The 21,157-nt window shown below is 39.2% G+C and overlaps 2 protein-coding genes across 2 annotated transcripts in view; one reads left to right on the top strand and one right to left on the bottom strand.

The window, feature by feature from the left end:
• Positions 1-1,390: 1,390 nt before the first annotated feature.
• Positions 1,391-13,983, bottom strand: LOC149272793 (NF-kappa-B inhibitor delta-like). The gene is made up of 11 exons (XM_089506744.1): positions 13,929-13,983; positions 5,199-5,275; positions 4,436-4,675; positions 4,121-4,338; positions 3,772-3,877; positions 2,901-3,051; positions 2,748-2,795; positions 2,230-2,381; positions 2,019-2,135; positions 1,751-1,915; positions 1,391-1,462 (listed from the first exon to the last, which is right to left on the bottom strand). The coding sequence occupies exons 1-11, from the start codon at positions 13,981-13,983 to the stop codon at positions 1,391-1,393; spliced, it is 1,401 nt and encodes a 466-aa protein (XP_089362870.1).
• A 480-nt stretch (positions 13,984-14,463) lies between these two features.
• LOC149272792 (peptidylaminoacyl-L/D-isomerase-like) overlaps positions 14,464-21,157 on the top strand; it is a 29,827-nt gene continuing 23,133 nt past the window's right edge. The window contains exons 1-3 of the mRNA XM_089506743.1: positions 14,464-14,479; positions 16,226-16,249; positions 16,449-16,589. Coding sequence (XP_089362869.1) covers positions 14,464-14,479; positions 16,226-16,249; positions 16,449-16,589 — 181 coding nt within the window. The remainder of the gene's footprint in view (positions 14,480-16,225; positions 16,250-16,448; positions 16,590-21,157) is intronic.

Raw genomic sequence — 21,157 nt, 5'->3', positions numbered from 1 at the left:
TTTGTATTTTACCTGATCCTCTTTTTAATACAAAATTACATGCAAAAAAAACAAACACCCCATAAATTAAATAAATAAAAGGGCCAGAGGACTTGTTAGATGCATAAAAAAACTTTTTAAAAAGTCAGTGTTAAAAATAAATCACAGTTTTCACTTATAAGTTTTACTTTTTTAATGTAAAAAAAAATATGACAGTTTATGGGAGGTGCAAATAACATCTGGCTGAAGAAATGTTCTTGAAATAGCCCGTTTTTGCAAAAATTTACTAATGAAACAGTGAATCTTTAATATCCTGTAAAAGTGGTAAATAGCAAGAGAAATTTACTATTTTTTTGCACTTTTTTTAAACTAGCGGCTGCACAAGGATTTAGGAGGATTCTTTTATCGCGGTGATAAACCTCTCCCGTCCTGCTCGCTCTTCACGTTCTTAGACCAATGTGGTCCATAATAAATTAATATGTGATCCATTTCATGGAAATGATAAAAAAAACTGGACCAAGGTTTGTAAAAAGAGAACTTAGATCCAGCTGTGGAGTCTGTAGAGACAAAATCTGGACCTCCAGCTTCTGTGAAGGCCAACGCAAATCTGACCCAAATAGCCGATTATTATAAGAAAGGGTCATTAATATTATTAACTCCTTATTATTAGTAATGTTTAGGTTCATTGGAAATTAGATCGCCAAAGACTAATGGGGACTATGACCACTACCCACCGAGACGCCAAGAGCTGTTTTTCTCAAGTCATTGGTTATGGGAGATGGGTGCTGCTATCACACAACAGCCTCAGCAGCCCGTCGTTGGTCTAAACGTCCAAAAGGTTGTTGGCATACAACAAGGGTGTCCAACCTGCGGCCCTCCAGCTGCTGCAGGACTACATCTCCCATACTCCCCTGCCAGCCATTGAGCTGATGGGAGCATTATGGGAGATGTAGTCCTGCAGCAGCTGGCGGGCCGCAGGTTGGACACCCCTGGCCTACAAGATCAGGATGGAGGGCAACATGGGTTATTTGGGATAAAACAAAATAGGTGAATGTCCAGCAGAGAAGAGGTTAACAGTTTCACAGAAACCAGGAATTGCAATATATATATATATTTATATATATATATATATATATATATAATATGTGGTAAGAGTTGGTACCATGGAATGATTCAGGGACCCCCTGGACATCTCTGCCCAGAAGCAGTTTAAATTCACCTACAGAGGGTATTTAACATTCTGAGTGTCAGAAAAATAAGGTCAGCTATGGTTTGCCCTTTCTCTGTCACTCAAGGGGTTACATCCCAAATCATTAAGGACAAGATGCTCCATTAGGAGATACATGATCCTTCCACCGGTGGAAGGATGTTGACTCGGGACTTTGAGAAGTAGTCCGGATCTGTTCGGTTCCTATAAGGAAAATGATGATGATGACTGGCGGCTCGATGACATCACACGTCTGCGCTTCAACAAAAGCTTTATCTGCGGAAGGAATAAGGTCTATTAATTGCAATAAAAAGCAAAACAGCCCAACTAATAAACAAAATATTCTATTATCTGCCGCGGAGGCACTTGAAATAAATATAATTTTACGTTTACACGAACACCAAGGAATGTTGGATAAACCACATATATGCTGTAAATCCCAAGTGCCCCTGTTTAGCTTGTGCAGTCCCTCTTTGGTCCGCCATACATTATTCATCGTCTAAAGGCTCTACTCGGTTAATTAAATGGGTAGCAATAGGGCACAAAGAACTTGGTGCTTTCTACCTGCTCGGAGTTCTCTCCGGGGGACACCAGGTGAGCGGGCTGCTCGTTCTCCAGGTTTCGAGTGCTGGGGTCTCCTCCAGAACAGAGCAGAAGCTGGATCAGATACTCAGTGGATTGTACCGGAGGGAGGGCGGCTGCCATGTGAAGGGCTGTGTTTCCATGAGCCTGGCACAAAAAGGGGAGGCGCATCACTCACTGACCAAAGCATGGCACTGATTGCAAAACCAAAACTTGCTCCATGTTGGGGGGACAGAGATGCGAGAGTCACCTTCATGTTGATAAGGCCGGGCAGGTCAGCGTGGGGCAGGTCTAAGATGAACTTCACCAAGGGGATGTTTCCCGCTTGCACTGCCAGGTGTAGGATTGTTTTATTGCTCTTGATATCCTGTTAGAGAGACTGGGTTTCAGTCACAAGTTTCTCCTGGTTCATACAATACATTATGCCTGTTCTGCACCATGGCACCATGATTACCGCTCACCTGACTGGTGCAGTTGGCACCCAGTTGCAAAAGGAGTTGGACACAGGTCAAGGTCTCTTGTTCCTGCTGTTGGGTTTCGGAGGTTGGGTGGGTTATTCGGCTGGTATAGGCAGCGTTGTGGCAAATAACAGCGCAGTGAAGAGGGGTCAGACCTGGACAGAAGAGGGAGAACCAAAGTTACCCCAAGTATAGTCAAGAACCATTGTTATCTTCAGTAAATGGCAGTAACAATGTGCCAGTCCTAGTGCAGGCAACTGCCCATCACCTCCAGTATGGTGAAAGCCTGATTTATTCCTAATTTATTTTATTGGGATGCTGCTAAAGTGCGTGAATTGGGGCAAAAAGCGGGCAAATCAGACACCTTTGGGTGAAGGTGACCTTTATACATCATCATCATCGCTGCTAAGTTTCTAACTTCCAATACCTTTCATACAATACACTGCCTAAAGACAAAGGACTTCTCCATTTCCCTTAAACGTTGCCACAATGTATCAGAGATAAATGGGCTCCTTTCTCACCATCATAGTTTCGAGCCTCCACGTCAATATTTAGTTGATGCTGAAGAGCTAGAAGCACCTGAATACCAAGGAAAGACGGAACTAACATTAGATTTATATCTTGGAATAACCGTCGTCATTCTAAGTAGGAATATTCACTAACCCAGCCAGAACTCACCTTCAATATGTCGGACAGTCCGTAGGTACCAGCAACGTGAAGCGCGGTCTGCCCGTTCTTGTCAGAAGCGTTTACATCAGCGCCAAGCATAATGAGGTCACATACAATGTGAGGCTGATTGGCTGCCACCGCGACTAGTAAAGGAGACTGCCAATCGGAAATAAGGAAAGTTATACAGAAATGAAACCACCAAAAAATGTGACGCTAAAAAAAATGTAACGGGTTTTATGAATGAATAAAATGTATCTCATACTTTAACTTCCTCGCACCAATGGGTAAAGAGCTGTCAAAGATTTGGAGTCAAGCTAAACACAACCTACGACGCAGGCAACGGCAGGGAATATGATGGGTTAATTTGTCTACAAGAGGAAGTGATCGTCATGGAGACCAGAAGTTTCCGCTTGTGGCTGAGTGTCACAGGACGGCGAGGACTGCTCCGTAACCGGTGTTTAAATAATCAGATTTCCATGCGGGGAAGGATTTATATATTGTGGTCATTATTTAAAAAATATTTTTTTTTTTCTTCCTAAACGTCATTCAGAGTTGGGTCCTACTACACCATTATGTGGCCCTTCCATGAAGTCATAACTCCAGGGTTTTTTTTATTAATAAAGTCCTTTAGTGGACCCATTTACGTTGCATAGTGGCCACCATTCTGTCTCTGGTGTCAGGGTGAAATTTGTTGATGATGTCATATGTGGTAATGTGATGTTACATCGTATAATACCCCTGTAATGCCCTTGCTTTGTCTGACTTGGACATGGAAATGGATATGGAATGGAAGCCAACTGGGGTATTAGAAGGGGCCGCCTTAGTGATATATCTATTTGGCTGCTGACATTTTTAGCTACTGACAGAGGGTATTACCTTCCCATTGTGCTCCTTGGCGTCTAGCCGACCGTACTGCAAATACTGCTCGGCCACAGCGTAAGAGAGAGCCCGTAGACCCTTTGCAGCATAAAGATGAAGGATTCTGCAGGGGAGAAGAAAGCCATGAGTTTGATGGTTAGAACCATTCACCACTGAGAGTCATCGGTCCTTCCGATATACCCCTTCTCTGTTGCCCTCCTTTCCCCTCTTTGCTCTCCCATAAGATTCAAGTGAAAAAAATGTAATGAATGCCGTGTTGACCAAGTTCGGACCATGGACCACTATTTTCAGGAAATAAAGCCTTTTGTAAGCTTATTGATTGTCACCGTCACAAGTAGGGACTTACGTATCTCCATCCTCATCACGCTGGAGGAGCTGTTCAGGGCTTAGTCTTTGAATCTCAGCTCTGGCCTCTTCCAGGTCCATTGGGATCATGTCTGGAACCACAGACCCCGAAATCCTCAGGAAAGACTCGGTTCCTGCTGCTGAACACATTCCTGCATTGATTTCCACCCAGGAAGGTGCATGGCTGAAGGAGCCGATATAGGAACCAGGTGACACCACCTGAAACAGTAGATAATTACTGTTTGATTGGTTGACATCTGATGGCAGACAAGTTCTAGCTCATTAGCTGATCTAATTGCATGCCGGAACATCTCACCCCAAGGTTGGCATCCAGGTTTTGAGTCTCGGTTCTCTCTGTTGCATATTGCTCCCCCTGGCTGTACAACGCGGCAGATCCAGTTGAGTAGATACCCTCATGGACAGGGTAGGTATACTGAGGAGCAAGTCTTTGGTATGGATGGATGCCATCTGATTGTTGGTCGTGAAGATGGACAAAGGATGCAGAACCCACTGCGCCTACAAAACGGCAAATAAAGATTATAGGTAACAAGTCTTTCTGTATAAAGAAAATGTATCATTAAATTATTAAAGTTTTTACTCCTTTATTATTGTAGATCACCGCCATCAGAATTGTTGCATTTTTTTTTTGTAAAAGTCTTAGATAATTATCAAGGATTTATAAAGTTCCCCCAAAGGAGCCAAAGAGAAAGCATTCAGTATCCCGTAAGATGCAGACAGCGATAACTCAGAAACACACCTGATTCTTGATTGAATTCCAGCAGAGATGCAGAATCCTTGAAAAAGAAGCACCAAAATATGTTTTATATAAAATATACATCCAAGACACAAAACAACAATTAAAAAGAATATCATATCAGGCGGCAGCTGGCCTTAAAGTGCCAGGGCCACCTCGTCATCATCACTCCAGACCTGTTAAATCCTTATGGGACTCTCTTTATGAATGTTGGTCCACTAAAGAGTATCAGAGCTGTCTTTAAGTTATCTTCTCTGGGACAAATATGTCAATAAAAGTGAACGGCGGATTGTATCTCCCATGCTTTGCTCTTCTCGTGTCTCACCTGACTTGCCTTATGCTTGCGTTTGCGTTCCAATAGTTCTTTGACAGTTTGGGGTGGAGGACAATACGGCCTACAGTCTGAGAGAGGGAGAGAGACGAAGAGCTTTTAAAGAGTGGAAAAATCTTCAGGATCGGTGGGATTAAGGACCTCTTGGAGAATCTGAACTCAATGGACTTCTGTTTTTTTTTTGTTTTTTTTTTAAAACCTACGAATGTAACTGTATCACCCGAAAAGAAACAATCATTAAACACCAACTACAAAGTAACATTTTAGAAAAAAACAAAGTAGCTCAATATAGGAATCATCTGGTTCATTGTAGAAATACGTCATCATCCCTAATTCTACTTGGGTGGTATTTGGATCAAAAGTCAAACCAAAAAGCCAAAACCATACATCAGTTAATTACTTTTATTTTGTGTATTTGTATATTCCCATTCCATTGAAAGCTATTGACCAAAAAAACTAATTTGGACAGCGATGGTTCAGCTTGAGGGAGATTGAACCGTGAGAAATATCTTCTAGGAGCTTCTAGAGCTCTAATGTTTCTAAAGCTCATATAAATACCGAGTTAATTGTCAGTCTCTCGAGTTAACGCTTTACTTTGGGTTCTTGTGAACTTAAGTTTCGTAGAGTAATTCAGCTGTGTCCATTGCGGGTCTGAGTGGGACGTTCACGCAGATGTCACACTCAGTAAAGAGAAGTGGTGTAAGCGTGGGTGTGTGGCTGTGTCACATAGTGAGTCCCAAACCTGAGCAGGAATCCCCGCGCGTGATTCAGTGTTTTGGAAATCCACAAAACGGTGTTTACAAGTTAATGACATCATAGTCAGTAAAAACCTGTAAACATTGCAACTATCGATAAATTAGATTGATTCGCAAGCACTGGGTGTCCTTTTTTTTTTTTTTTACCACCATTCTCATGCTTAGACAGGGTGGTGGGAAACAAACGATACCTAGGTTTATACACAGGCTAAGAGTACTAGGAGTTGCACGCGCATTAAACAGTACAGGTAGATTAAAAATGATTGAAAGGGATCGATATGAAAAGCTACATTTTGTGATTGCAGGAGAGAGAGAATCGCTATCTGCAAAATCCAGAATATATCATCAGGGGCATCCCCTTTAAACCTTCTGTCTCGGGGCTTCTCCCTCAAACACCCCAATTCATTGTATTTTTGTTGTGTACGGTAAAGATATGATCATTCATTAAAAGGGAAATGCCATCTGCTGTCACTCTGTTTAATAAATACGTGCAGAGGGAATCCCCAGATATCTAGCTTTGTGCTCTGGCACTTCCCGTGACCTTAAGTATTGTCTGACTCAATTATATATATATATATGTGCACAGAGATGGGGTATTTACATATGGTGTATTTTTTATCAGAAGCTAAATACCCCATGCCCCCCTTTCCTCCTAAAGCCCCGTTCTCCTCCATTGATTCCCTTATATCCTTCCCTGATACCTCTCTCCTCCCCTGATGCCCCTCTTTCCTACCCTGATGCCCCTCTTTTCTAGGAGGTCAGAATGTTTGCTGGGTATGACGGGATCGCAGGGTTCTACAGCCCTAAAAGCCCCGATAATGTGTATAGAAACAGCAGGGAATGGCTTTATAAATTAAACGGGTTAAAAAAAAACATTATTCTTCTAATAAATGCCCCACTCAGTTGTACAAATACCCCGCAATAATACACATAAAAAGACTGGGTAAAGCCCCACCCCCAGCCCCGCCTCTAACCACACCTATTTGTGGCATCATGGCCATTTAAAACATTTGGTGGTTTGAACAACCCAATACTATATAATTTAAGCCATTTCATCCTAAAAACAAATTGTAAAAAATACATTCTTGGCAGAATAACTTGATTCAGTTCAGAGCAGGTAAAATGCGTAACATTGTTTTTATTACCTTTGCAAAGTCAGTCGGACTTGTTTTAGGTAATTTAGTACAGTATATTAGCCTACATGTCCTGTCTAGAAAAAAATCTTAATTCCCTGACCCTCAGATGCTTCAATCATTCATTCAAACAATGTTAACCCTTTAATAACCCATCACATATAGTCTATTGAGGTTTCTGGCTGATTCTAGGAACCAAATGGTTCTAAAAACAGCCCTTATGGAAACCATGGATTGGCAAGAGGTAAAGATAATCTGAATGGAGTCACCTGTATTCAAGCAGGGATTCCAGCTGTGATATAGCACCAATCGGGATGCTCAGATGTCATTAAATCAGAGGATTGTATTAAGGAGTCGGCTCCAGACTGTGTGACCCTGAGAATCTGTCCCATTCACCCCAGGACTGGGGTAAAAAAAACCCCTAGGAATTAGCCAATCTACCCCAAGACACTGAGATTGAAGTTAGAGACAACCCCTGACGGTTCCAAGGTATGGCATTATTGCCGTAATGACCTCGCTGTTGTATTGTGAGATCATGCGTTACGGTTCTTACCTCTGGAGGCAGAAGGGGTAGGATTCATACCCTCCTCACCTTGCGTGTTTTGCCTGTAAGGGTCCAGCCTTTTATCCTAATAGACCTTCTCCTCTCCCTCTGCTCTCAGGCGGTTAAATGAGGGAGCCGATGGCTGCGCGACATTTAAATAAAGAGGAACTAAAATTCAAAGCGCCCCCCCCCCCCGCGCGAGGCACAGGTGGAAACAGCGCAGGAGGAAGCTGGCGGAGATAAGATGGTCCGATAAGGGAGCCGGAGAAGAAGTTACTAGAAAATGGAAAAAACGAGAGTTAGCGGTTATCGCGTAACATTTGGGAATCGCACGTTACAGTATTTTGAAAAAAATAAACAAATATAAATTAATGTTTTAATGACATCAGAGTGAAACGGAGTCACTGATGAAGGTGTATTTTTTTTTTTTATTATTTCTAATAATTATGTATGGAATCTTTATTTAGATGAAGAACACTTGGATCTTTGCCATCCACACTATGGAGGGGGGCTGTAATCAGGACATTTCAAGAATAAGTGCCATTACAAACAATATTTTCCTTCTTGAGCATAACCCCCAGCGCTGTATACAGTAATATAACCCCCAGCGCTGTATACAGTAATATAACCCCCAGCGCTGTATACAGTAATATAACCCCCAGTGCTGTATACAGTAATATAACCCCCAGCACTGTATACAGTAATATAACCCCAAGCGCTGTATACAGTAATATAACCCGCAGCGCTGTATACAGTAATATAACCCCCAGCGCTGTATACAGTAATATAACCCCCAGCTCTATATACAGTAATATAACCCTCAGTGCTGTATACAGTAATATAACCCCCCAGCGCTGTATACAGTAATATAACCCCCAGTGCTGTATACAGTAATATAACCCCCAGCGCTATATACAGTAATATAACCCCCAGCGCTGTATACAGTAATATAACCCCTAGCGCTGTATACAGTAATATAACCCCCAGCGCTGTATACAGTAATATAACCCCCAGCACTGTATACAGTAATATAACCCCCAGCGCTGTATACAGTAATATAACCCCCCAGCGCTGTATACAGTAATATAACCCCCAGCACTGTATACAGTAATATAACCCCCAGTGCTGTATACAGTAATATAACCCCCAGCGCTATATACAGTAATATAACCCCCAGCGCTGTATACAGTAATATAACCCCTAGCGCTGTATACAGTAATATAACCCCCAGCGCTGTATACAGTAATATAACCCCCAGCACTGTATACAGTAATATTACCCCCAGCGCTGTATACAGTAATATAACCCCCCAGCGCTGTATACAGTAATATAACCCCCAGCACTGTATACAGTAATATAACCCCCAGCACTGTATACAGTAATATAACCCCCAGCGCTGTATACAGTAATATAACCCCCAGCGCTGTATACAGTAATATAACCCCCAGCGCTGTATACGGTAATATAACCCCAGCGCTATATACAGTAATATAACCCCCAGCACTGTATACAGTAATAACCCCCCCAGCGCTGTATACAGTAATATAACCCCCCAGCGCTGTATACAGTAATATAACCCCCCAGCGCTGTATACAGTAATATAACCCCCCAGCGCTGTATACAGTAATATAACCCCCAGCACTGTATACAGTAATATTACCCCCCAGCACTGTATACAGTAATATAACCCCCCAGTGCTGTATACAGTAATATAACCTCCAGCGCTGTATACAGTAATATAACCCCCAGCACTGTATACAGTAATAACCCCCAGCGCTGTATACAATAATATAACCCCCCAGCGCTGTATACAGTAATATAACCCCCCAGCGCTGTATACAGTAAAAAAAAAACAGTGCTGTATAAAGTACTCCTTTTATCTGCAGACCTGGAGGCCACCATTGCTGACAGTCATGTGATATTTTAGGTGACTTTTCCGGCTCAAAGCCCGTTCCTTCATAGTCTTCCATTAGTCAGAGAGTCTGACTGGGTAATTAAGACCGAGCCTTTCTATGGCTGCCCACAGGCAGTATGATAAGGAGTCAGGGTGTTTGTCTAGTAGATTGGGTTCACATCACAGAGCGAGAAATCATACAAATTGATAAAATGCTGCCTGAAAGCATTATATTACGGGCCACGAACTACAACTGCTTTACAAAAGCAAAACAATATTTTTAATCTGATGCTGGTAATAAAAAACTTTGGTGGGAGATTCACTTTAATTAACAAAGTAGGAAGGATTGAGTATGTTTTCATGGTAGATTAAAGAAGAGAGTTCTTCATAAAGAATTTAGCGTAGATCTAGGCGAATAATCCTATTTTACGTTAAAAGTCCTGCGTGTATCACACAATAAGATTTTTAAGAAATAAACCGCAGTTTAGGTAATTCATCGGGGTCATGTCAATTATTTTGGAAATTATTGGGCCAGGTATTATTACTCATGATTTGTATGAGCTGTACTTACAATGAAATTGTGAATGCATGACTCGTAATGAATAATTATTTACTAAAAACATCAAATTTTTGATTTAAAGCAGGGATTTTTTAAAAGTTGTAATTTTGCTTTCCTCCGAAAAGACGCGTTATCACGCATTCAAATGTACAAATAAAAAAACAGAAAGAAATATATAATAATATTATAATAATAATAATAATATAATATAATAAAAATAGACTCTTTTTTTACTTTTTTACATATTCTTCAATTTTGAAATGAAAACATTTAAGTAAAATATCATTATAAAAATATATCTTGTCATTTTCCAAGTTACTTGATAAAAAATTTCCAAATGATTCAAAAAAATATAAGAAAATGAATTACAGTAAATACAGTAAATGAATGAAATAAAGTAATAAAGAAAAATTTATTTGATTGTGGATTTTTTTTTTCGTTTTTACCGAATTTTGCAAGCGGGACTGTGCAACGTACAATAAATATAATCATCAGAAAATATGTATTCTTCAATTTCACTGTCAAAAAAAATTCTAGGCAAAAAAAATAAAATTATAATACAAGGAAGATGTTTAACCAACTTGCACAGTTTTTTATTTTATTTTATTAACATTTGGGTGAAGATCTGGAAAAGGAGCCCAGACCCTATTTATTTAACATGTTTTTCCCTTTAATGGTTTAATTATTGCGTACAATATATATTTTTTTAAAAATCCAAACACGTTTAATGGTTCATTAAATTTTCAAAATTTGATATTTCTAAAATAAACTGATGATGTAATGAACATAGAGACATTTACCGTAAAAAGTTGTTCGTTGGAATCATCATTTATTTGCCTTGAGCCAATATCCTAAAGAATACAAAAATGTTTTTTGTTTTATACTTTATTTTCCAAAATAAAAAAAGAGCTGGTGAATTGTAACAGAAATAAAAAAAAAAAAAAAAAAAAAAAAAAAGTAAATCATAAATCTTAAATTATACGCATATTAAATACCAAAATATTCAAATTTATTTAGATTACCTAAAATTAAAAACATACCCAACCTAGGGGTAGAAGTTAACAGCGTTGGGTATATATATATATATATTATATATATTATATATATATATATATATATATATATATATATATATAATACGGACATAGAATTCCATCCAAGTGAATCCATATTCGTTCTTTACAATTTATATATTTATTTCCGAAAATTCAAGCATTTTTTTCCCAGCCGAACTAAATTTGAGTCCAAAATGTTCAATATTATAATAGTGAATATTTGTTTTTGTTTTTCATTAAAATATGTGCTTAGTCTTATTGTTTTTAACTCTTTAGGAGCCCCCGTCCTAGCACTGAAGGTAACGAAAAAGATTTGTGTTCAGTAAATAAGTAAACTTAATAAGGTTTTGGGGTTTTCTTTGCTGGTTTTTACATAATTATGACTTATGGGATAAATCGGTGAAGGGTTGCGTGACCCTGATGTGGATGCCACAATATTACGTGTCTGTCAGAGGCCGCTAGAGCTTTGTTGATGACACCCGGGATATATTGTTCCATACGTTCCTTCCATATGTCGGCCCGCAGACGTGACGCACGTGACACCCGTGACATCACACCTTTCCTGTGCTTCACTTCTCCCTACCACAAGCCAAGGTTAAACTTCACTGAGGGGGAAGCGAGTGCAGCGCTGGCAGACAGAAAGGAAAGGGAAGTGGGCAAGCGTTGTGAACCCCATAGAAAAAGACACACTAGAAGCAGTGTGTACGGCACTGTGCAGCGTCGCTACTGCAAGTGTCAGCGATATTATTGGCAAGATTGTCACAATATGGGGTGCTGGAACTGTCCTCACTTAGCTGAGAGAGTGTACTCACCAAGGCAGTGAAGAGGACTGGAAGAAAGTGAAAGTGGTAGGATAGACTGTGCCGGCAGTATGTACAGCACTATACGTCGCTGTGCCAATTGACAGAGCCTCGTATGACATATGAGAGCAGATGTACCGCATGGGGATGTATGCTGGAGCCACAAACTCGCCCTTTTAGTTACTTTAAACAAATGGATACATTAAAATTCCGTAATTGTTTAAAACATAACATATGAAACAAATTGGAATTCTAATTCACACGCAATCGAATTCTCAAACACCTTTCTCTGTATGTTATGCTTTGCACATACACGTAGGAATCCTGCCCCTGGTGGCCAAGCATGAAACTGCGTGTTAAATGATTCACTGGGTGACATCACCCCCCTCTAATAACTCTTACTCTGCTTTATGACACATAGCATCATATCTGAAAAACTTCCTTTTCTCCTTTTTTTGGGGGTGGGGGGATTTTTATTTTCCCAATAAATACTGTTATTTTTCTTGGGAATTTAATGTTGATAAAAAAAACAATATTACATGTTTATTTAATGTTTATTGGTAAATTACAATATAATATATAATTATATTAATATTTATTTAACCCCTTAAGGACAATGGGCGGTCCCTAAACCCATTGAGAGCAATGCATTTTGAGCCCATACATGTACGGGCTTTGCCATTAAGGGGTTAATATATGCTTATTTATGTTTGCTGGTTCTGCTTACCAAACACCTGAGCACCCCTATGGATTGTGGTGGTAATTCCTTATATTTATTACTAGTTTTAGATTGTGTCAGGCTAACTAGAGAGCTCTGGCAGAAAGGGCCTGTTGAGCATGCGTAATGCGGGCTCTCTGGGCACTCTGGGCCTAAGTAATGTAGGAACAATGTAGGACCCCACTGATGAAAATGTTTCTCCTATATCCAAAAAAAAATGATGGACAATACATTTTCTGGCAAATGTAAAAAAATAAAGTAAAAGTTAGAAAGCTCTAAAGATAATAATAATGATAATAATAATAATAATCAGGTAAAAAAAACAAAAATGTAAAGACGCTACTCTTCTGAATGTGCTTTCTTGTGGCGCCACCTAGTGGAATAATCATGAAACAGCAGTGATGTCAGTAATTAGGTTATACTGTACTGCTGTTACATTCAGACGTGTAATCCCTGGGGGAGTGCGGGAGGGATAGAAACAAATGCATAAAAATAGGGCAAAATAAATATTTACCCATGTGCATTAAGCATACTAATAAAATATATGTCCACAAAAATATCTTCAAAATGTCAATATTGATAAATCTTAATGCTTTTTTCTTAAAAATCGTAAAAATTAACTTGAGCGCACCCTGCTGGCTAGACTCTGGAACAACAGCTGTTGAGAAGGTATATTTTATCATTTTTTTCCTGCCCTGTGGATAGATGTCACATGTACATTGGTAACTAAGAGACGTTGCATAATATTTGTAGACTGAGTTAAAAAATGCCGGTTGCGCAAAGTACATTTTTTTTTACTCACTGACTGAGTGGTGGATAAGTGGAAAATCCTCCCAGCAGAAGGGGTAGAGGCTAATACAATGAGGGAATTTAAACATGCATGAGATAAGGGATGTGGCTCCTGACGAGAACCAGGACTGATTAAGGTTTGTGTCTTTACAACAGGGGAAAAAGGGCGACTAGACGGGCTGAATGGGTCTGATCAGCAAGCAGGCTCTAGGTATTCAACTGGGAATACTTCTTATTTTTTTTCCCTTTTATTCCATTTCAACCAAATTCCTACTAAATGTTTATTTTCCTATATGTTCTTTGTATCACACGATCTCAGTTTTCCAAAGAAATAGGTTATTGAGTGAATTCAGCGTCAGATAAGTCCTAGTCTTTGGAGTTACTGTATAACGATTAATAAACATTGCAGACCTCACACCTTTTCTCGCTGCCTATGTGTGTAGATGATTAAGATGATGATTAAGTGGAAACACTCACCACGTACAAAGTAACGTTTCCCCGACGCATCGGTGCCACTACCCACGTGGGACATTTTTATATCTGGTTTCCTGCCGCAACAATGTAACGCAGAGAAAGACGAAAGGTTGAAACGTTACACGTGGATGAGCCTCTCCGCTGGCCATTTTTAGGTCTTTTTAAACCGCATATATGTTAATATATAGGGTCGTCAGAATTACTTATAAAGCGGTAAAGAAAAAAGCGGATTTCAGGAATTGGTTACTGTGCTGATTCTACTACACTTTTTGATCTTCGAAACAATGTTGCGTAACCTGTGCGGAAAGTTACTCTTGGTTAACCCTTTAAAGCAGCGCATAGCTGATTCGGCTCAAACTGTAAAAAAATAAAGGTGCGAATATTTGGTCCAAATAGACATTGTCTGATATAGAGACTTTTTGATGTTGTAAGTTTCAGGGGCTTCAAGTCCTTTCAAGCTTTTTTTTTTTTTTTAACCAATGAGAGTGCTTTCTGCGCATGCCCATGGGGTCTGAATAGAGACCAGTTAGCTGCCCCAATGACACTGACTAGAGGTAAGTATATCAAGTGCCAAACACTTTTATTGCCCGGAAGATAGGGGGGCAGAAAATATGGGTGAATGGATATGGGGGGCATGGGGGGGGGTATGGGTAGAACCCCCCCCCAAGCAGGTATTTAAAGAGAACTCAGCTTTCTTATGTATTAAAATGCTGGCCGGACTGTCGCTTTGAACAGCCCGTCAAAGAGGTTACTCTGTTGCCAGTGACCAGTAGGATAATAATTTAAATAATGGCTAAGGTTTAGAAATGCATTGATGAGAAGCACAGGACTGGAAACCGGGACAGTTGGCAGGTTTTAGAACATGAAAGATAGAGGAAGTGGCTGACTGTACGGTGCCGCTCTTAATAATTCCCCCCCAGACGAGTTCTTTTTTTTTTTTTTTCATATGAGGGAGAGGCGAGAACCACTGAGACTTCCTGTCCTTCGTGTCAAGAAAACATAGAATGAGCTTGCGAGGGGTTTTCGGAGACATCTAACGGGAGCCAGACCATGAAGGCACCACGAGGCGCGATCCTGCAGGCTTCGCTAATATGGCTGCTTATCGGTGAGGTGACTCCGAGGGGTTTAACGACCAACTGTAGGCCATTGATCGGGGCGAGCCTACCAGGAACCAATAAATAGAAAGACATGGCCTTATTTAATCCCTAGACCGGTGGCCATCTTCTTCAGGAGTAGGCAACATGTCTGTACCTCTGGGGTACATTTAGTATAGAGTGGTGATGATGTGGTCCCTTTAATTGCGGAACCCTTAAAAAACGCATTACGCAGAACAATGGCTGTTTTTGTGCTGCCCTGCACCATGTATAACCAATAATAAATATTAAAGGAACATCATGGGAACCCATTGTAACAAATTTGCCATTCATAAATAATAATTATTAAAGATTATTCAGCCCTTTTTTTGCGGGGTGCAGTAGTCACGGTGAATCTGTCTGGCTGAGGGTGATGGGAATTCTAGAATAGTCTAAAAAAAGCACTGTCACAATTTTAATGAAATTGCACATATTACTTACATTTTTCTTATTGTAAAATAAGGCATATCTAGATTGTTTTTAATCATTTATAGCAGGCTAAACATTTTTAACCCTGCGCATTTTGCAATTTACTTAAATGGGTTAAAACTGGATTAAAAACGCTTCTTTAAATAAACATTGAATTACAGTGTGCCAAGATCAATTTATTATACTAGCCAGATTAATTTAATAATTGTATAATTAATCGAACTGAGACTTATGTTAAATATTTGCATTGCTGATGAAATGATTACTTTTCTTCTCTTTATTGAACTGCGTAAAGTGTAAACATTGGGTTATTGGGTAAAAAAGCAAAAAGAAAGCAACGTGCCTAAAAATGATGAAACTTTGAGTAATATATCTTTATTTTTTTTAAAAAAATCATAATATATACAGGTAATTTGTCAAATAGTATTCCCCTCCACAAAATAATACAAAAAATATAAATAAATAAATATAAATAAAAAAATTATATTCTCGGTACAAATGTATTTTTTTTTTTAATGTAGCGGTATAAGAAAAAACAACTGTTTTACGTGATGTGGGAAATAAATGCATCCTGTAACGGCACAATTGTTGCCGGTTTTTTAAGGGCAACGCGTTTTGAATATCGTAAAATTTAAATTTAAATATTTACAAACATTTTTTTTTTTTAATTGTTAAAATTGACTTTCCTTACATGTTTCAGTGATCTAAAAGTCTCTTTTTTTAATCTTTTTTTTTCAGCCTCTGCAAAATCCTCAGATTCAGGTAAGATATGTGAATAAACACACGGCTCTCGCTAGATAAACAAAGAGAGACTTTGTCTAACAGCACAGCGGAAGTGCCTGGATCGTTCACGTTAAAAGCCCGGAGAGAGCGTAACAAACATCCTGGTAAAATATTGGTAAATTGCACACATTTTGCCCTCACTCCTTTTTTTTTTAACCCTTTCCCTCATATTTTCCAGAGGCTGTTTGCGGAAACTGTTATGAAATTGACAATATAACCCTGGCAGGGGTGATCCTTGGGGACATCGTGCTAACTGGTATTATAATCTTGGTTGTATATTTCTGCACTAAACAAGCCTTCCAGAAACGCATGGAAATCGGTGAGTAATATGGTAAAAAACGATGAGCGTTACACAGTCATTTAGGTGCAAAGTGGTAAAAATGCCACCCCGAGCCAGTTACAGATATTGATAGACACTATGTGGACTTTTAAAATGAATGTGTAATGTCTACTACCGTAAAAAGGTAGAACAGCCCTCAAATCCATTATTGGTCCAGATAGAAACCCAGAACCTGCCCCACAGATCGGCCCCATTCGGCCCCCGTCTAGGCACCCGTTTCTCCTGCTGTAATGACTGAAACCTTAATCAGTCGTTGGCCTTGTCTTAGATTTAGGAGCCGTATGTCTACCCCATGCATGTTTAAATTCTCTAACATATAATGTAGGATATAAATCTAATGTTCTTTTTTCCACTCTAGACAAGAAGATCTACATGAACATGCCCGTCAGATAACCAACGCTTCCTCACTCACTCCATCTCCTGACTTCAACTACAGGCTCAGAGGCGCATTTACTTTGATAATTGTTATACAAAATAAAGGACCATCCACCGCACAGTGCCAAACAGAAGATCCTTTGATGGTTTGGACTATAATTCCCATTAACCTCAGAGAGCCGAGAACCAACTGATACGATGGTCAGGAATAACCAACAGGGGAGGCAGAAAGATAGATAGAGCCACCAGATTCCCATCCAACTACTCATGAACTTGGACTTTTTTATTTCACAATTGGGTCAAAGGAAGATTGGGTGTAGACGGTAGCCATTGCCTGGATCATTGTAAAAAGCATGTCTTTAGCCGAAAGTGATACCTTTGATACTCGATGTTGGCACAGTCATAGGTAGAAGACTCTTAGTCTTTTAGGACCTCAAAAGGGACACCTTTTTCTTTGTAGGCCCCAACAATAGTACCACCTACACCATCTTCTCTTTGATTAAAGTGCCCATTTTCTTAGCTGTGGTGTCCTATTAATCAATGTTTCTTTTTGAGATAATTGGTTTAAAATGAAGGGCTATATAACTTGTCTCCGTTCCTCTCCATCCTCCTTCTACGTACCAATCAATCACCATCGCTGAGGTGGAGAAGCACCATGGGTTTTGGAAACCGGAAGTTCTTGTGGTGCGAAATGCCTCACAAACCATGAGCATTAGGCTTAGATTTGTCCCGGCACAGAGCAGAGATCGCTCCGCAAGCGTTGCAACCCACACTTCTTATTGCCACAGGACACCAAACACACATATTTTTGGGTTTGTTGGTTTATACCTCTGCAAAACCTCATGTTAGCCCCGGAGAAAAGAGAAACTGAAGCCCGTGGTTGCTCTTTCATCATTAAGGATTCTGGACCTTCACTCAAGAAAATGAGTAGCCCCATGAACCCTCATCAATCTTCAAAAAAAATAAAATGAAATACCCCCTTAATACTGTTAGTACATTCATTTATTTCATATATGATTTTTTTTCACTTTAAATCATGTTGTTCACATCAATAAATGTATCTATCGCCTTTATTATTAATTTGTTTATATAGCGTCACAGTTCCCGCAGCGCATCAGGTTACGTTGTACGTTATGATAAAGCTTTAACCACTCCACTTGCAAAATGAATGAGCTCTTCCTCTGCTAAAACCACAAAACGGGTTTTTTTTTCTCCTTTTCTTTAGTTTTTTTTAATTTAATTACATTTTTTTAAATTACTTTTCTTAAGCACAGATACATTGGTTTTGGTGTAAGCCTTGGAAATAAAACATGTAAAGTTCTATGGAACAGCAAATGACTCTATACAACTTAAATATCATTTCACTAAATGCTGTTTAAATATTTTACTCTTCTACCGGGTGTCGTGTTGGTCTGCGATGATGCCGCGTTTATGTTGCTGGTTCCTGGACTGTAGATTCCTCGATCTCTAGCTAAATGACGACGATAGGAACGGAAGTCTGACAACAGAGTCTTAATCCGAGCGGTATTTTACATACTTACCAACTTTTTAGATTCTAATTTCCAAGTCAACCAACAGAGCGGGATGTTATGTGGAGGTAACGGCTGTTCAAAGAGGTTACATAGGATACATATGGGGTAACCAAGCAAACTCGAGCTTTGGGTCTTCGGGGGTTATTGCTCATATGCCCCCTTATATCGGAGCCTTTGAGGACCGTCTGAAGGTGCAGGGAGTTCCACAGACCGGCAGCGCAACTCTTTAATATCTTTGGAGGTTATGTATCAAGAGAGTTCTGGCACGAACATTCTAAGTGTGGCCCAATCAACCTGAACATTCCCTTTGTTGCTATGTCGATTGCACCACCTTTACACCCTGAAACCATAGTTGGTCTATTACGTAGCCTCTGATAATTCTTGTCTAACCAATGACTTTAACACACGCATCAGGTATAAGGCTCTAGGCCCGTGTCTGTCTAACCGATGCATTTAGCAAGTTCTTTTTAGAATTGTGTAAAGTGTGGTTAAGCAACTCACCCTTTCCTCTTTCTGACCAAGCGCTGGGTCTCGTGACCAAATTTCTGTGTCTCATACATTCGGTTCCTTCCCAGACAGGGAACATGAAAACCAAGCTGAAGGGGTAACATCTACACCTGGGCAGAGGACTATTCCTTTGGGCTAATGCTGGGGTAGAAGTGAATCTGAGGATCCCAGGACACAGACGAGAGATTCCCGGCAACCAACAGAGGCTCCAGAGAAACATAGGGGGATTGTTAAGAAATCTCAGTGTTCCGGCTTCAAACACCATGATCGGATCGCCAAAACAGATTCATCGGCAACTTGCTCCATGTGCCATGTTCCTCCTTCTCGCTGTGTTGGGTAAGTGATTTGTACCCTTCTGGACGCTTCACGGGCAAAACCCTAAAACATTTCGGCTTCCAGAAACCTTCTAAAGCCTTTCACAAGACGTTTGCTTTCCATCTAATTACATTCATTTGATTTTCGAAATTAAATTGTATCTAATTTCAAATGAAAATCTGGATACAAATGTAGCAAAGTGCATTATTTTCACACCACATATTATCAAAAATCTTATTTCAGATAAAGTCGGAACCAATAGTGTTTTTTGACCGACGTGATGGTAACTTGGTTTTATGCGATATTAACACAGAAAAATAAATTTTTGTGATTTAAAGATTATTATTAAAAGAGTATATTCAAAGTAGAAAACCTTATGTCGTTAAGTCATGACCTGATTTGCCATTAGAAGTTTTAGTTTTCATCAGAATTTAAATTTAATATCTGTTTAAATCCTCGTTATTTTTTTTTTGTAAGAAAAAAAGAATAGTGAGTGAAATAAAATCTGAAAATTTTCATTTGAAAATCGTATGCCTCCCACAAATAAATTACTCTTTTTTTTTTTTAAGATAATTAGTTTTGAGGTTTTATTCTAATTTGGCCATTTCTTTCGCCAATGTCAAAAAATCAAGATATAGAAGACCTCCTACGACTCATCTTTATGGGGAAACAAAATGACAAATATTGTTCGTTTTTCCAGATATCCCATACATTAAAATAAGGAATTCATTTTAGTACCTATACCCAAATCTATAACATAGAGGGGTATTTTCATTGGACTGAACCTTTGGAACCATTTTTTTTCTATTTCAACAAACTGATTACTGGGCAGATCCCAATGAAATCAAAACCACAAACGGCTATTTTTAGAAATGTACAAACTTTTTTATTTTGCCATCGTGAAAATGAGGAAACATCTGCGTGATTTGGCAACGAGGAACTTGATCATCACATGAAAATGTAACAGAGAGGACAAAAAAAAGCCTACAAATGAAGTCGTCATTGGCCCCTGGATGTAAGGTATAGAGAAGCTAAGCCATGCCCTATATATATATATATCTATCTATCTATAAAATCACGTGTACGATTGCAGGTATCAAAGCTGTACAATGAACAGTTTTGACTTTCCACCATAATTATTGTGGGAACATATCCTCTTTATACTTAACTACCCTACTAGAATGTGATCAGGTTTGTAGTCCAACAAACAGTTGTGGTGCAAAGGGTTACCTGTGCCGGTTTCCTTTTTTTTTTTATTGATTTCAATAAAATTAATAAATAAATCAAAATAAGATCAGGAAAGGAAAATAATAAAAAAGTTATAATTAAATAGCTATCGCGTGCTTGCTATCGATATATATATATCACGTCTCCTTCCAATCCCATTCAATCTGTTTTTATTTTGACATTTTCTGTTTTGTTATAATGAAGAAGTCGGAGCTCTGTGTCATTTATATAGTTTGTAAAGCCTTCCCTGATTGCGGAAACTCTGTTGGTAAATACATTTACTTGGTTTGAATTGATTTACGCCATTAATAAATAGCTAGTCTGTTAACACAAAAGTAGGCCGAAGTGGTCCGTTGTTGCAACTTCTGTTTGAGGCTCACCAACATTTTCTGGGTCAACTGACCACAAGCTTCCTGACCCTTAACGATAAAAAAACAAAGGTATTTTTGTGTTTCCACTCAACTGACTAAATATTAAAGCTTCCGACAGCTACCCAGGCAGAACCAAGCAATTAATGATTTACATTGTTGCACGTAGCTGGTGGTATCTCAAGGACATGCTTCCTCACTAAGGGGTTATTACTTTAAATTT

The sequence above is a fragment of the Sceloporus occidentalis genome, unplaced genomic scaffold (assembly GCF_023333645.1).
Source record: "Sceloporus occidentalis isolate IW3139 unplaced genomic scaffold, rSceOcc1.0.p SCAF_419, whole genome shotgun sequence".
NCBI lineage: Eukaryota > Metazoa > Chordata > Lepidosauria > Squamata > Phrynosomatidae > Sceloporus > Sceloporus occidentalis.
This window is presented reverse-complemented; position numbering and strand designations above follow the sequence as displayed.